Raw genomic sequence first — 16,498 nt, 5'->3', positions numbered from 1 at the left:
GTCAAAGTTTTACAAAGTATATATATTATATAGAACTTTACAAAGTTTTTTTTTTATAAATAAATTTGTCTTAAAACTTTGTAGTCCAATATTTCATATTACAGCCATTGTTAGGGATGGAACGGATAGGGTATCCGCGGGTAATGTCAATCCCAAACTCTTACCCTTTTATTTTTTAATTACCCGTACCCATCCCATTACCCTAACGGGTATATGTTTTGCATCCCATACTCGTCCCATTTAATTCGCGAGTACCCGCGGGTACCCTTACCCGTTAAGAATTAATAAATAAAACAAAAATATTACAAATTTAACAAAGTATAAATTTAATATATCATATATCTAAAAATTGAACAAATTGAACCTTAATTAATAAGAATAAAATAGTTTAGTGGTATCACTCAATGATTAAAAAAACATAAAGATTGGAGTTCAAATCTCATGTCTTACATCTAAAAAACAATTATATTTATTAATATAAAAAAATTTTATGACGGGTAACGGGTACCGGGTACCCTGGGGGTATTCCCGTACCCGTCCCATTACCCTAACGGGTAATGGTTTTGATCCCATACCCGTCCCATACCTTTTTATACAGGGTACGGATAGTCCCATTAGGGTCGGATAGTGCCGAGTACCCGCGGGTATACTACCCGTTGCCATCCCTAGCCATTGTAAATCTAATATATTAACCAACTTTGTTTAAAAAAGTACAAATATATTATTCATTCTATTCCACAATACATGTTTTTTAAGGTTGAGGTACAAAAATTAAGAAAAACAATTAATTTTAACTAAAAAACTTTGTTACGCTTGTATTAATTGCATCCACTAATTAATTTTTATCCATTCCCAAAAAAAAAAGCAATTTAAATGAGGATATATTTGATAAAAATTAATTAATGTGCATGGATTGAATCAAAATGATATGTATTATGGAACAAAAAAAAAATTATCTAGGAAGACATGTATTGTAGAACGGAGGGAGTATATGGTATGTATAGCCATTAAAAAAAAAAGTTATACACATGATTCTTTTTTAGATTAATAAATAATTTGCAACCTGAACTTATCTAAAAAAAATTTGATTGATCCTTTGAACTTTCAAAGCATTTCGATAGTCCTCTCAATTTGCATAAAATTTCACTTAGCCCCATGAACTTGCGTAAAATGTAATCATTTAATTATTCAGTTCAAAAAAGTAAGTTGCATACGGAAGATGCGGGAATGTTATTACATATCTCTTATAATAGATTAAAAAGGAAATTCTTACTTAATGTAAAACTTGTCTCTCTAATATTAACACCGCATACCTCAATCTAGGTCGTTTTACTTTTTTTTAAGACGCGTGCAACACATCTTCCGTATGCAGTTTATTTTTTTTTACAACCGAGTGATTAATTAATTACATTTTACCAAGGTTGTAAAAAACGCTAGGTGCTAGTCGGACGGACATGGCCCTCAAGGATTAACCAGGGATTAGTCGGATTTGTATTTTTTATTTATTAATCATCAAATTATTATATAAATTCATTAAAATATATATTATACTATCTAAAAAATAATAATATAAAATTATTTAATATAGAAATATTGTAACATATATCTTTAAAATTGTGCAAATATCAACATTTCAACAGTAAATATCTTTGAAACATCTTAAAAGTAAATTATAATAAAGCAAAAAAATAAATACAAAATTAAAATGCTTTTGTTCATTGTCGCTTAGGCGGCCTAGGCGGAGCCCAAGCGGCTGAAAATCGCCTAGAAGTCAATAAAACGCCTAGAGGGACTAATTGTAGAAGATCGGGCGTATTCTCGATTTCGAACGCCTAGGCGGTTCAGACGGTCTTTGTTCGAACAATACATTTTATGTAATTTCAGAGAGGTAACTGAACATTTTATACAAGTTGAGAAGGCTATCAAGATACTTTAAAAATTCAGAAAGCTAATCAATCTTTTTAAACACGTATCTTTTTTTCAAAGTTTGCCTTTTTATAGTAGGTTGCTGATAAACATTAACAGGACTTAAATAGGCAATAACGACAAGAGTTCTGATTAGTTGGGAGACAAGGACTAAACTGAAACTAAACCACGTGCTTACCTACTGAAACTAGTTTATATTTAAATTCCAATTTGGTACTCAGAAAATAAAACCCAAAAATTCAATTTCATAGAAATTAAAAAGATGGAAAGCCAAAAAAAGAGAGTTTGTGTAATTGGTGGAACTGGGTTTGTTGCATCTTTGCTTGTCAAATTGCTTCTTCAAAAAGGCTATGCTGTTCATACTACTGTCAGGGACCCAGGTCTTTTTTCTCCTTATTTTATTAATTGAATATAACTCGGTTCGGGTTTAACTAACATACCCGTGATTCGGGTGGTTCAATCACCGGTATATCAGAAGCTAAATTTTTCATATCTGGAAAGAAAAACGGTTCATCTTTGATTAATCATGATAACATCACTTCATAAGAGAGAATAATAAGTATATAAAGAATATCCTGCTGCTGCTGCTGAGTTTTTAATTAATAATATATAGAAAATAAGAATATAATCTGCTTTTTTTTTTTTTTATCCAATTACGGGCACTTAATAATATCACATGGAGTCTCAAAAGTTTATTTCATATATCTTAAATTAATAAGGTTATCAGGACTCGAACTCTCGACCGTTGGGTCCAAAAAGCTCTAATACCATATCACGGAACCGATTGAACTAAAAACTCAAACTGATAGTTAGAGTCCAATTGTAGATCTTATATTAATCTCTAACATTAATATTCATTATATAATTTAAATGACAATTTTTTTTTTCAAATTAGTAAAAATAAAAATCTAATTGTGAATAGATTAACCATCTATGCAGATAATATGAAGAAAACACGTCACCTTGAACAACTACAAAGTTTGGGTGACTTGAAAATATTTGCAGCAGATTTGACTGATGAAGAAAGTCTGAAAGCTCCGATTTCAGGCTGCGACATAGTTTTTCATGTTGCAACTCCAGTTCATTTTGATTCTCAAGATCCAAAGGTACAGTTTTGTACGTACTCGCTTAAATTTATTTAAAATTTTCTGTTGACTTATTTTTCTAAACAAACGATTAGTGGAAAATCAGGAAGTAAAACATTTGCTTCAACTTTTTCAATTGCATCAACATCTCGTTTGGAACACTAATTAATTTTGTATGCACTTTGACAACCAAGATAGCAACATTACACCTAGGGGTTGTAATGGGATAGACATTCTCTGAAACTCACAGGGATTCGACCTGATGGGGCAGTGAATCACCGAATTATTTAGAGGTGGGCATACACTTTACCCCAGAATCCTAAACGTTGGGTGTCGCCTCTGAATAAATCTCCAAAAAAATTCCCAAATTTATATAAATTAAAATTATAGGCAAAATTTACCAAGTTTTTCATTTGATTTGTTGAATTATGCATTGGAAATACAGAACGACGTGATAAAACCAGCAATCAAAGGAGTGGAGAATGTTCTGAAATCATGTGTTAATGCAAAAACAGTGAAAAGGGTAATACTTACTTCTTCAGCTGCAGCTGTATCCATCAATAAACTGGATGGAACAGGCTTGATCATGGATGAACAAAACTGGACTGATGTTGACTTTTTGACTTCTGAGAAGCCACCTACTTGGGTAATTAATTAAATTAATGAATATTATATTAGTGTAGTTAATTAAATAAAGACTTATTCTACCAAAAAAAAATTAAATAAAGACTTATGATTAATTAATTAATTAATTAATTCAGGGTTATCCAGTTTCAAAGACATTAGCAGAAAAGGTAGCTTGGAAATTTGCAGCAGCAAATAAAATTGATCTTATAACTGTGATTCCTACTCTTATGGCTGGGGCTTCAATCACTTCTGATGTTCCTGGCAGTGTACACCTTGCCACTTCTTTGATTACAGGTACATGTTCATGGGTCCGGCTGGACTTAGAAAAAAGGATAAACGTTTTTTTGGAAAGTGAAAATTTACCTTAACATATGAAATGGTGTAATTTTACCCGTAACGTTTCAAGCAAGTTCAATTTTACCCGTACACAATAGAAAATTTGGACAAATTACACCCATGGCCACTGAACTATACTCATTTTCACATTATGGCCACTGAACTAAATTTCTTCCCGGTATGGCCATCGAACTTTATACTTTGTTACACCGATGGTCACTGTCACCGTTAACCATGAATTTTCCACCGTTGACTCCCTTTATGACCGGTTGACTCACTCCCTTCCCATTTCTCAATAAATTTTTACCCATTTTACCCTTCCATCTCCATCTTCTATTTCTTTCACTTTCCCTCTCTCTCTCTCTGAACAAACTTCATACCCACCCAGAAATTACCGCCGACCTCTCTGCACTTTCATCACAACCTTCCTCCTCTTAGCTGCTCTCATAGTTATCATTCTCTAGCTATTTTACCGACCCCATAAACCCCAATTCACCGTGGTTTGCGCCGCCGTTTTCGACCTCAACACCACTTCCCCACCTTTCATCTTAACCTCCATGCAATTCACTCTTATCACCAGAAACCCCAACAAAAGAGTCTCAATCATATATGAAAAACTCTTCGCCTACTCTTCTTACCGGAACCAACCCATAACTCCTAGGGTGGTTTTGCCGCCGCTTTATCATAAAAAGAGGAGCACGGTGGCAGTGTCGCCGGTTCTCGGTGGGAGCCCGGTGCCGGTGTCGTTAGAGGTGGCGAATGGGTTGGTTATGGATGAAATCTTACTATTATAGGTGTATGTGCAAACCCAATTAACTAAAAGTTTCAGCAATTATAGTAGCCAAAGCCAGGTGTAAGAACCCATGCTGCTAGTGTTACTAAAGCTAATTTGCTAGTCATTTTCATTCTTTCTCCTACAAATTCAAAAAGGAAATCAAGATTGAATTGAAGAAATTGAAGAATTAGAAATTAAAAAAATTACCTGCTGCAGCAATCAGATTCGTTGTTATGATGGGTGCATGATGAAATTGAAAGTTTTGGTTTGGGTTTTTGGAATTAAGGGATGAGATTGTTTGCTGTGAAGGTTTTATGTGAAGAGAGAGTGAAAGAGGGTGAGGGTGAACGAAAGAGATGAAGAGGGAAATAAGAGGGTAAAATTGGTATTTTAGGTTTTAGGAGGGAGAGAGGAAAGAGAAATCCGGTTAAAAAGCAGAGTCAAAAGTAAAAAAGTTGGTCAACGATGACAGTGGCCACTAGTGTAACAAATTATAAAGTTCGATGGTCATACCGAGAAGAAATTTAGTTCAGTGGCCATAATATGAAAATGAGTATAGTTCAGTGGCCATGAGTGTAATTTACCCTAGAAAATTTAAACTGATTGATTTAACAGTTATTCAACCATCACATCAGATTTTTCAAACAAGTTTCTCGATCAAATAAAGTCGCTATGTGTTTTTTAACGGCTTGTTTATACCTGTTTTAATGATATAGTAAACATTTTATGCAATTTTTTGTGATTAACTTGGATCGGACAGACTTAAATAATGTCATTTCGACTGGTTATTTGTAACTGTGTTAGTAACATAATAAATATTTTAGATATAATTAATGTTTGAAAAGTATGATGTGATAATTAAATAACAGTATACCAGTCTGTTTAAATTTTCTATTAAATAGGGGTAAAATTACGTCATTTCATACATTAAAAAAGTAAATATTCACTTCCCAAAAAACATTAGGGCAAATTTACATATTAGGGAAAAAAAGATAATATAACTAACTTTTTTATTTGTACATGGCAATAGCGTCAACAATATACACTACTGTTGTTCATGGGAGGGATTGCACTAGGCCTAATAGGCTTCATAGAAAAAAAAAAAAGTTTAGTTTAACCCACTGTTAATTTAGATAGGTTTGGATTTAAAAATAATATCCGAAACCCAACAGAATAAACTTACTTAAAAAATAATATATACTTTTTAATAATAAAATTAAAATTTATACTTAAAAATAAGTATTTAATATATAACTTAATTAGTTAATATTAATAGGGGAGAGCACGTTGAGCCGATCTATTCTATTTTTATAAATTTCAAAACTACCCTACAAATAGGTAGGTCTGGGCTTGACCAGGCCTAATATCTTTTTTCATTGTCCAAGCCTAAGCCGTTGGACACATGATTAGGTCGGTACTGAATCCGGAAACATGTCTACAAACCACTATCAGTTTAAATAAGTTGATGACGAAAAACTCATTTTAAGCAAATTAATGCAGTGGAAATATCATTTTTAAATAAATTGAGGGATGCAAAATTTGTTTCAAGCAAGTTGAGATTAGACCCATACATAGGGATATGTAAGGTAGTCACTTGCATTATTCCAAATAGGAAGAAGGCTCATTTTTTTTTTATTATGAAATACCGAATTGAAAAAAAAAATATTATGTATACTGTAAAAAATAAAATAAAAAATCTCACGGTAAATTCATTCTCTGATTAAATTGGAGATATCAGATTTTCTCTCGATATAAAGTTTTTTTTTCAAGCAAGTTGAGGTTAGGCCCAAAGATGGACATGTGTAAGGTGGTCACTTGCATTAGCCCAAAATTAGGAAGATCCATTTTTTTATTATGAAATACGGAATTGAAAAAAGACATATTATATATACCGTAAAAAAATAAAATAAAAAATCTCACGATGAATTCATTCTCTGATGAGATTGGGGATAATATATTTTCTCCCGATATAAAGTAATTATTTTTGGCAGGAAATGAGATGTTGATAAATGGGTTGAAAGGTATGCAAATGTTGTCTGGTTCAATATCCATAACTCATGTGGAAGATGTGTGTCTTGCCCATATTTTCTTAGCTGAGAAAGAATCAGCTTCTGGTAGATATATATGCTGCTGTCTCAACACTACTCTTCCTCAACTTGCTAACTTCCTCAACAACAGATATCCTCACTATCAAGTTCCAACTCAGTAAGTCAAAAGTTTGTTTATTATGTGCAAAAATATCTATAACGTTATCGGTCAAAAGTATGCCTATTCATAGCAGAATTGTATTGAGTTCGGACTGGGTTTAATCTAAAAACACCTAGCCCAAATCCATCCCAATTGCTGTTAATTTAGACAGATAAGCAGACTTGGACAAGAGTGGACTCGGACTAAAAAATTAAATCTTAAACCCAACCTAAATAATAATATATATTTTTATTTAACATAAATATATAAATTTAATATTAATAGATGGGACCGGGCCAGACAGGCCCATATCGTTTTTGTAAATCCTAAGCCTTCCATAGAATAGGTGGGCTTTGACGGGCCTGTGCAGGCCAAACAAATATCTAGACCCGTGAATAGGTATAGTTAAGAGTAATATTTAACATCATAAATATGGTATTATTGAGGATCGAGTTGGACTAATTTCAGTTTATATATTTTATACTAGTTCCATATCAGTTGGTTCGGAAATCAAAAGTTTTGTATTTTTTGCAATTTCAAACAATTTAGGGAAGAAAAACCTGTAAGCTCGAGAAAAATTTAGAGTTTTTATTTTTTATTGTTTTAACACGTGAAAAACACATGATAATAATTTCTAACAAGAAGTTGAAATTGGCCTAGGTAGCTTGTTAATGTTAGATTTTCCATTAATAGAAGTAATTGCATTCATGATTCTCCAATTATAAAAAATGGAACATTAATATTACAAAACTTCATTTCTAAATATCAAACTCATCCAACCTTGCATTTAATTTTTCTGTAATCCTTTTAACCCGATTTCGACGACCCCAGTCAAAAAGGAAATTATTTTTTATATATTTTTAATCCACATGGAAAGTTCGTTTGATGTGTCGTCCATGTATTTATTCCAATGATTGTTATTGTTGGAATCCAATCAAAAACACTACAAGAGAAATTAAATGCCAAGTTGGATAATTTGATATTAAAAAATAAAGTTTTGTGGCACTAGGTTCCATTTCTGATATTAGGAGGAATATGGATGCAATTAGCTTCATTTATAGTGTTAGAGATATAATTTTTTCATATCTTATATTTTTTATTTACTAATTAATTTTTATTTTTTAATTAATTTGTGATTAATTGTAGGTTTGGAGATTTTCCATCCAAGTCAAAGTTGATAATGTCTTCAGAAAAGCTGATTAAAGAGGGGTTTAGTTTCAAGTATGGTGTGGAAGAGATATTTGACCAAACTGTGGATTATCTTAAAGCCAAAGGAGTGCTTAATTGATTGATGTTTTTGGTTGCATAATTGCTAATTAGCAATCAATATTATAGTTGGGATTTTAATTAATTACTATATATAATACTACTATTATATTATCATGTAATAATCTTGAAATCCCGATAGAAAGTAAAAATGGTTTTCGATGATTTTTAAATCTTTTATACTAAATGGTTTTCGATGATTTTTAAATCTTTTATACTAGCTAATCTAGTATCTTTATGCATTTAAAATACTTCTTTTTAGTAAAAGCGGAAAGCTAGAAAGTGAACTAAGCGAAGACATCCCAATTAAGTTGACACCCCTTCAAACAACGCTGCTAACTAGGCCCAATTTTTTAATAAAAAGAAAAAAATGACAAAAGGAAGAATAGAAAACCAACTTTTTATTCAAGATTATGATCAATGATGATGAGATCATGTTTTCTTACAATAGAATGCTTATATACAACAATGAGAAAGGAAAATACACTTTGCTTCTACTCCTCACTGAACTTGAATTGACTCCAATTATGTTATGATCAATTGGCTTGCTTTTTTTTCTTTCTAGGAAAAAAGTGATGGTCCTAGAAATACACAGTATCTGATCAGAGACTTCCCGGTTTTGTTACATCCTCCATATTCCGAGTCATAGAAAGCAGTAAGAATATAGTCATAAAAGACGAAAAAACAAGTTATTGTTAGCAGATCTTCCATAGAAGTAGAATATAAGAGTACGGTTGTAGCATGTTGTGAACTCATGTGGATTTTTTTTATCTTCTCATTGATTTTGGAATTCAAGTCAGTTTACCAACCACAATGCAACTGTGATAAATAGCCATTTTGCTAAAAAAAATTCGTTTCCCATGATAGGTTCAAAACATGTTGATATAGATTGTCATTTCATCCGAGAACAAGTGGAGACAAGCTTTGTGCATACTCCACACATTTCAACTACAACTCAACCTGCATATTAGTTTACCAAATCTCTTAGCCTTGAAACAATGCTCTTTGTTTTGTCCAAAATGGGCATGTTCATAATCAGGGTCAAGCTTGGCGTAACCATACTTGACACATAAGTACTTTGTCCAACCCAGCTCACACTATTTTCATATCAGGATCAAGCCAAATTGGACCAGGATATATAAGGGAACTAGTTCCCAAGTCCATCTCGACTCTACCCGCTCAACTGATATATTTATATTAAAAAAATAAATTAAAATTAAAATATGATTATAAACAATAAAAATGTATCAAACTAAAGTTTTGTCAATTAATTCAACAAAATGAAACAAAGATAATCTTTAAAAAAATAATAAAAAATTAAAGGACAAGGTATAAATTTAGCCTTATGGTTATTAGGAGATAACAAATTTAGCCTAAACGTGCAAATAAAAGAAATGTTAAGCTGAACGTTTACCAGACAGTGTAATTTCAAATCTAATTAACAAAAACTGATTTTTTTCCATGTACAATTTCATGTTTTGGCCACCTTGCAACATTATCATTCTGGACATCCAATCAGGTTTGAAATTGCACATTTTCTGTTAATGAGACTTGAAATTACACCATCTGATAAACGTTAGACTTAATATTACATTGTTTTATATGTGGAAGCTAAATGTGCTCCCCCAATAACTAAATGACTAAATTTTAACATATCCGAAATATCAAATATAGATACAAATGTATAAAATATAAGGGTGGACCGAATCGAGCAGAGCCGACTTAGGCTTTTGAGACAAATCTCATATTCAACCCATTTTATATGCATGCTTGAGTGAATTTGCACTCGATTGGACCAAATTATGTCCACATCTAATCCATGAAGAAATTGTTTAGACGGGTCAACAAATCTATGAACAAGTTATATGTTAAATACAAAACTAAACTACAGATTTAAGATAATAAGAGTGGACTGTGCCGAACCGGCCGACTTAGATTTTGAGATAAATCTCAAATTCAATCCATTTTATGTCCATGTTTAAGCAAATAGTATTATTTTAGTCTTAATATTTATGAAATGGTGCAATTATAACCATGAGCAACAACAATTGAAATCTCAACATTTTAACCTTAAAGTACTTTACTCAATGCAATAATTACACCATTTCATAAAATTTGAGACTAAAATGGTGTTGTTTTTATATATTACAGTTTGAGGCTTTAATAGAAACCATAAAGACTATTTTCATATTAATAAAATAGTTTAACATTTTTTTTGAAGGTAATTTTATAATTTACAATCCGTAACATAATGGTATTTTCATAATAGGGTTAATTACTAATCTAGCCCATTTGAAAGTATCTATTAACATATTTGATACATTTCTCTTTCATTTTACTAAATTAGACATTTTCATCCATTCTGAACAAAAATACCATAACCTTCCCCAAACTCCTTCTCATTTTCATTTCTTTCAAATTCTTACAACAAAATTCAATAATTCAACTTAAGATCTAAGCATATCCATACATCATTCAAGTTAATGTAAGTATTCTTTCTTCATTTTATACACATTTTTCAAATACGCAGTTGAATATTTTCTCGTTGAACCCGTTATTTCCGATTTTCTCCATTTTTGTCGCATCCATAGTTCTCCTGTCGCATTTGCAATGAAAGTTGTCATAAATGCGAAAACAGTTGTCGTAAATGCAACAGAAACAACTGTAGTAGCAAATGCGACAAGAGCAATTTTGTCGCAGATGCGACAACTGTTGTCGCATTTATGACAAATTTCATCGCAAATGCGATAGGAGAACTGTCGATGTGACAAAAATGGAGGAAATCGGAAATAACGGGTTCAACGAGAAAATATTCAACTAACCAACTGTGTACTTAAATAATGCGTATGTAAAATGAAGATCAAAGGAGACGGAGAAGGGAAATCATGAATGGAAATAGTAAATCATCCGATGGATTTTTCTTGCGTGCTTTCATTTATGTAGTTTTGAACAATTCTGACAATTTTTGAGCTTTTTCTGCTCCGATTCTGATTTTTTTATTCAATCCTCCGTAAGAAACTAGGATAAAGAAGGTGTGTAGCGTTGTTTCGGTGGCGGTATCGAAGGCAAGAGCAAAAAGATTTTCAGGCAAATCAGGAGATAAAGTTTGAGAGTGTGAGGAAGAAGATGAATTGAAATAAGGGTATTCTTGTCCAAAATATTTAAATCTGTAAAATGAAAGGAAAGTGTATCAAATATGTTAATGGATCTCTCAAATGTACTAGATTAGTGATTAGCCCTTTTATAATATTCCATACAATCAATTAATTACATATATCTCAGATACCCAATTAATTTAAAAGAATTGTTACTATTTTTTTTATGGGTAATTAATTTATTAGTCATATATTTTGACAAAACATACTGTTTAGTCCCTGTATTTAAAAAAAAATACGGTAAGGTTCATAACCTTTTTCTCGATGAACTGTTCAGTCCCTAATTTTTTTATCGGTGAACTATTTAGTCCCTAACATGAGTTGAGAATATGGAGGAAATTAAACTCATCATTGAGAGTAAGAGGATTTCCACTTTCAATTCGAACAGAAAGAGTAAACGAGAGAGATTTGAGTCGATTTCTACCTTCAATTCAAACAGGAAGAGTGAGCATGAGTGATTCGATTATGGGCTAGGAATTCAATCATTTCTCCATTTTTTTGTGAGCGCGAGTTGTAAGAGAAAGACATGGAAGTGTGAACTGCTTTTGACTGATAAATAGTAAAGAGTAATTTAGTCATTTTCGAATTCATAAACGGTAAAAAATCTAACAAATAGACGGAAAGACTAAACAGTTCATCGAAAAAAAGGTTAGGAACCTTACCATGTGTTTTAAAAATATAGCAACTAATAAATTAGTTACTTTTTATTAAAAAGTTTCTTCATATTTTCAGTAAAAGGCCAAGGATAAACGGTGCCGGTTGGTTTTCGAACAGGTTGGCCCATTCACGTGGGCTTTGAAATTATTTTGGGTATTTTACCATATCTAATTAAATTATTATATTATAAAACTTAATTTTCAATATAAATTACTATATCCAGACTCAAATTCCCACCCATAATCCCGTGAAAGGACAAAAATACCCTTTTACTAAATTTTAAAATTCTCAAATCCTCTCAAACTCTCTTGGATCAAATCTGGACTAATTTATCAACGAAAACATGGATCAGAAGAGGGACGGCAGAGGAAAAGGACTAATGTTACGAAATTCTGTTTGATTTTGTTGATTTTTGGACATTTTGTTTATTCGAATTTGGATTTTTGGGGAATTCGGATTCGTGAGGTAGGGCGTGAGACTATCACGCCTCCACCTATGGTGCGGTGTGATATACGCCGCACCATAGGTGGAGGCGTGATAGCCTCACGCCCCACCACAGGAGCCGACGTGATATTCATATGTTGTCTCCTGTGGTAGGGCGTGATAGCCTCACGCCCTCACCTATGTGAGGGTGTGATGGCCTCACGCCAGTGTGGAAAAAATTCAATTTTTTTAAAAAAAATTAATTTAGCTTTTATTGTTTTTATTTTATTAATTTGATTATTTAGAACCAGAAGAATTGACTTGTTGTAATTTTTTAATATTTAAAATTTTTTAGAATAATTATAATTGTTTAGAATAATAATAATTAAAATGTAAAATTGGAAAAAAAAAATTCACATGTGGGCATGTTACGGGTTTAAATTAAAATTGTATAGTGTTTACAGGTATTTACGGGTTTAATTGAAGAACAGAACTATTTTTTCCCTTCCCGACACGCGGGCGTTGGCTATCACGCCCCATCGTATGATCGGGCGTGTGGCTATCACGCCTCACCGTGTGGTCGGGCGTGATAGCCACATGCCTCACTTTGTGGTCGGGCGTGTGGCGGTCACTCCCGCGTGACAGAAAGGTAAAAAAATAGCATTTTCCCATCCAAAACCCATGAAAAAGCATTTTCGTCATTTCACGGGGCTGGGGGTGAGAATTTGGGGCTGAATATAACAACACCCTTTTATTCTAATGTTTATTTCCCAATAGTAATATGAGAAAAAAAATTTAGTTAACCAATATATTTCTTAATTTATATCTAATAGAAGGAGTAATAAACTTTTTGTTTTTGATCAAGAAGGAGTAATAAACTTTATATTAATAAAGTGAATTACTATACTTAGCCACTAATTTATACCTGTAGTCTTGGGAATAGACCGAACTACCCTTTGCACCAAAATTGAAAAAACCCAAAACCTCTCAAGAACCCTATACAATCTTCGATCAAATTCGGACTAATTTTTGAACCGAATCATGGATGGTGACAAAAGCCGTAAAGGGAAAGCGAAAATGGTAAGATTTACGGTTTTATTTCGTTGAATTTCGCTTTGATTTGAATCTGTTTGGCGTTTTTTGAAAATCGCCGGAATCATGGTCGGGCGTATGAACATCACGCCCGACCTGTGGTTCCGGCGTAAGAACATCACGCCCGACCAGTGGTACAGGCATGATAGCCACATGCTCGTACCACTGGTCGGGCGTGATGTTCAAACGCCCGCACCATAGGTCGGACGTGATGTTCATACGCCCAAGGGTTTTTTTTAATTTATATTTACATTATTTACATTTAAATTAATTTATTGTAATTTATAATTTATATGTTACAATTTTAGATTAACTTAGTGTAATTTTTTGTAGACGGAGCGACCTACTAGGGGTGAAAAATCCATTCCGTCATCTGCTCATCGTCTAGATATGGACGACGAGGATGATACACCACGCCATACGAGATTGTGTGGTATTGATCTATCTACTGGTAGGCGGAGAGGGGCTGCGACGGAGCAGGTGAGGAGGGGGCCGATTATGGATCAGCCCGATATTCATGGATCGGAGGGGGCGACTGATTTTGGTGACAGAGAGCCTGATAGCGATTATGTGGAGGACTACCTGGATGTGGTAGCCCAGGTACTGCGACAGTCTGCAGTTGCACGTGAGCGCGAGGGTGAGGATATCGATGAGCAGCCGACCCCGGTCAGACAGTCGACCCAGCGCATAGGAGGTCGCTTTGCGACTACAGGTATTTTATAATTTTATAATTTTAGTATAATTTTATAACTTTAGTATAGTTTTAGTATAATTTTATAACTTTAGTATAGTTTTAGTATAATTTTAGTATAACTTTAGTATAATTTTAGTATAGTTTAGTATAATTTTATAATTTTAGTATAATTTTATAATTTTATAACTTTAGTATAGTTTTAGTATAATTTTAGTATAACTTTATTATAACTTTAGTATAATTTTATAATTTTAGTATAATTTTATAATTTTAGTATAGTTTAGTATAATTTTATAATTTTAGTAGAATTTTATAACTTTAGTATAGTTTTAGTATAACTTTAGTATAATTTAGTATAATTTTATAATTTTAGTATAATTTTAGTATAACCTTAGTATAGTTTTAGTATAAATTTAGTATAATTTTATAACTTTAGTATAATTTTTATAATTTTAGTATAATTTTAGTATAACTTTAGTATAATTTTATAACTTTCAGGGACCAGCAAACGTCCCAAAGCTAGCGAGGACGAGAGCTGACTAGTTAGTGGTCCGGTGGATGGTGGCCCCGTTGATGGTTCCGTGATTCCTAGTTTTCTAGGACACGTTGCCTCACGGATGCTGGGAGGAGAGCTTCGATCGTTTCTGACATGCTACAACAGATCAACAGCATGTCGAGATTTGTGGGTGTGGTTTTCTGGTGCGTCACTCGAGGTAAGAATAATTTAGTTTGTCAACATTTATTGTAATTTGTATTTTTAACTATAAACATAAAAAAACATTCAGTAATTGTATAAATTGTATGTGTCATTTTACAGCTGAAGGAGATGATCGAGAAGACTGGTTTGTCTCACCTTCCACATATCATGTTTAGGAACCTCGACACTCCGCTGTTGACTGCGTTCGTGGAGCGGTGGCAGCCCGATACGAACTCCTTCCACATGCCGTTCGGGGAGATGACTATCCAGCTGCATGATGTATGGCAGATTCTTCGGATCTCGATCGACGGTCCGATGGTGTCCGAGTCTCCCACTACCGACGGGCTTCATGCCATGTGCATGATGATGTTTGGGGTGGATCGGGAGCAGCTTCTATCGCCGACCCGATGTTTCTAGAGTGGTGGAGGTGTATTTGTTGAGGCTGTACACAGGCTTGTCATCCAGGGTAGGGATGACGCTACTCGGGCCACAGCGTGGATGTGGCTTATGCTTGGATCCACTTTGTTTGTTGATAAGAGTGGAGATAGGATTAGGCCGGCCCATCTTGCTGAGGTTTACGGCGGTGTTAGAGGGGCAGCTGGATTTTCATGGGGGTCTGCTACACTTGCCACGTTGTACCGGCAGCTGGGGATAGCGAGCAGAGGAGATTGTTCTGGTATATGCGGATGTTTGACCCTACTAAAGGCGTGGATATACGAGTATTTTCCGGTGTTTCGGCCGAAAAGACTAGCTCACGTGATCCCAGCTGACCATGCCCGTGCACTGAGATGGGAGGTCAGGGTACCAGGCAAGACGACTGCCCGACTAGATACCATACGCGGGCAGCTAGACCGTATGACGGCAGTAGAGGTATTTTATAAAATTTTAGAATTAATTTAAGTATTATTTGTAGTATATTATTATTATTTATTATTGAGTATTATTTTTTCAGGTGACGTGGTTGCCTTATGGTCCTGTCCCCGATGATGATCGGCTTCGAGTGTCCTACGCCGGTTGGATACGGTGTAGAGACATCGTCGAGCCGTATATGCCCGATCGAGCGCTGCGACAGGTCGGATATACTCAGCCTATCCCAGCTGAGCGTATTAGACCTGATAAAGCAGTATGACCATGGAGATCTTTATCGTACAAGCTCACGCATTCCTCTATCACAGTTGAGGGTACCTGGCGGTGATTTCCATCGGCTCGGGACATTGATCGGAGGAGATGCCGACCAGTTGGATACGATCCCACTGCCTGTGATCCTGTTTATATGGATTGGTATATGCAATATTCGCATCCTCATCTCCTTCATGCACCACAGGCTGGACCGGTCCAGCATGCTCGAGCCAACAACGAATTTGTAAGTTTATTATTATTTAATATTATTATTTAGTATTAGCTAATATGTGTTTATTTTTTTAATATTTATTTATTTATTTATTTTGCAGTGGGTTAGCTGGTTGTGGCGTGTCATCCAACTAGCGGCTACCCACCGATCTGACGAGGATGCTCCACGCATTAAGAGGGAGATGGATGAGTTTATGGAGGTGTGGTGTCGGGCGAACTAAATTATTT

At 33.9% G+C, this 16,498-nt stretch overlaps 1 protein-coding gene across 1 annotated transcript; it reads left to right on the top strand.

Annotated features, from left to right (window-relative positions):
• The first annotated feature begins 2,169 nt into the window (after positions 1-2,169).
• LOC136232590 (anthocyanidin reductase ((2S)-flavan-3-ol-forming)-like) lies at positions 2,170-8,367 on the top strand. Its single transcript, XM_066021820.1, has 6 exons — positions 2,170-2,306; positions 2,866-3,032; positions 3,457-3,657; positions 3,773-3,932; positions 6,741-6,954; positions 8,083-8,367. The coding sequence occupies exons 1-6, from the start codon at positions 2,189-2,191 to the stop codon at positions 8,222-8,224; spliced, it is 1,002 nt and encodes a 333-aa protein (XP_065877892.1). The 5' UTR covers positions 2,170-2,188; the 3' UTR covers positions 8,225-8,367.
• Positions 8,368-16,498: the final 8,131 nt, after the last annotated feature.

This window comes from Euphorbia lathyris, chromosome 6 (genome assembly GCF_963576675.1).
Source record: "Euphorbia lathyris chromosome 6, ddEupLath1.1, whole genome shotgun sequence".
Lineage (NCBI taxonomy): Eukaryota > Viridiplantae > Streptophyta > Magnoliopsida > Malpighiales > Euphorbiaceae > Euphorbia > Euphorbia lathyris.
This window is presented reverse-complemented; position numbering and strand designations above follow the sequence as displayed.

Excerpts from the sequence above, each read along its gene's own strand:
- LOC136232590 (XM_066021820.1), top strand. The coding sequence starts at position 2,189 with ATGGAAAGCCAAAAAAAGAGAGTTTGTGTAATTGGTGGAACTGGGTTT. Across the intron at positions 3,033-3,456 it reads TTGATTCTCAAGATCCAAAG|AACGACGTGATAAAACCAGC; the intron begins GTACAGTTTTGT and ends TTGGAAATACAG. Across the intron at positions 3,658-3,772 it reads CTGAGAAGCCACCTACTTGG|GGTTATCCAGTTTCAAAGAC; the intron begins GTAATTAATTAA and ends TAATTAATTCAG.